General features: G+C 66.0%; 1 protein-coding gene across 1 annotated transcript in view; it reads right to left on the bottom strand.

Moving 5' to 3' along the window:
* Positions 1–814, bottom strand: part of LOC104125004 (RING finger protein 121) — an 18,592-nt gene that overhangs the window by 1,877 nt on the left and 15,901 nt on the right. The window contains exon 9 of the mRNA XM_035892797.1: positions 10–231. Within this exon, the coding sequence (XP_035748690.1) occupies positions 10–231 (222 nt within the window). The remainder of the gene's footprint in view (positions 1–9; positions 232–814) is intronic.

The following is an 814-nucleotide window of genomic DNA, read 5'->3' as shown; positions in this document are numbered from 1 at the left end:
CCGGGGTGCTGGGCAAGCCCAAGTGAGCAGCCAGCAGCTCCCGGGCACGCTGCCCAGCCCCTCGCGTGCTCGACCCACTGCTCCCCTCCGCAAGGCGCTGGGTGCCGGCCGGAGAAAGGATACGGGTTGCTGAACATCCGCTTGAGATCCACCTTCTCCTTGCAGTACGGACACGTCTGCTTCTTCCCCACGATGCACCAGCCCCGGATGCAGAACTCGTGGAACCTGGGGAGCAGCAGGTTAAGGGGAAACTGCCCGGGGCTGGATGGAGGGGGGGACACGACCGAGCGCGGAGGAAACCATCGAGCTTCAAGTAACAAAAGCGATGGGACAGGAAACACGGACGCTGCGCAAGGACGGCCGCCGTGCACAAGCCCGGCCCGCTCCTAGAGGGTGCAGCGCTTTCCAGGCACGGAGAAAGGGGCTCGTGGGACGGGGACAGGGACGGGGTGGCCTCACAGGGGCTGTGACCGAGGCCGGCGGCGGAAAGCTGGCAGGGACGGTCTGGGCGTGAGTCGTAGAATCACAGAACGGTTTGGGTTGGAAGGGACCCCCAGGGGTCACCCAGTCCCACCCCCCCTCGAAACGCCAGGGCCTCGAGCGCCGGGAAGGTCTGCGCAGCCGGGAGAGCTCTGCCAGCGCGGGCGTTAGGCCAGGCTCTGCAAAGGCTCCCCGGGGATGAACGACTTCTTGATGGAATTTATCAGGGCAGGGTGAGGTTGGGCAGGGGAACAATTCCTTCCCCTTGGGGCTGTCAGGCGCTGGAAGGGGCTGCCCAGGGAAGGGGTCGAGTCCCCAGCCCTGGGGGGATTTA

Source organism: Egretta garzetta, unplaced genomic scaffold (assembly GCF_000687185.1).
Source record: "Egretta garzetta isolate BGI_Z169 unplaced genomic scaffold, ASM68718v1 scaffold1020, whole genome shotgun sequence".
Classification (NCBI taxonomy): Eukaryota; Metazoa; Chordata; class Aves; order Pelecaniformes; family Ardeidae; genus Egretta; species Egretta garzetta.
Note: the sequence above shows the minus strand (reverse complement) of the source record. Positions and strands in the feature narration are given on the sequence as shown.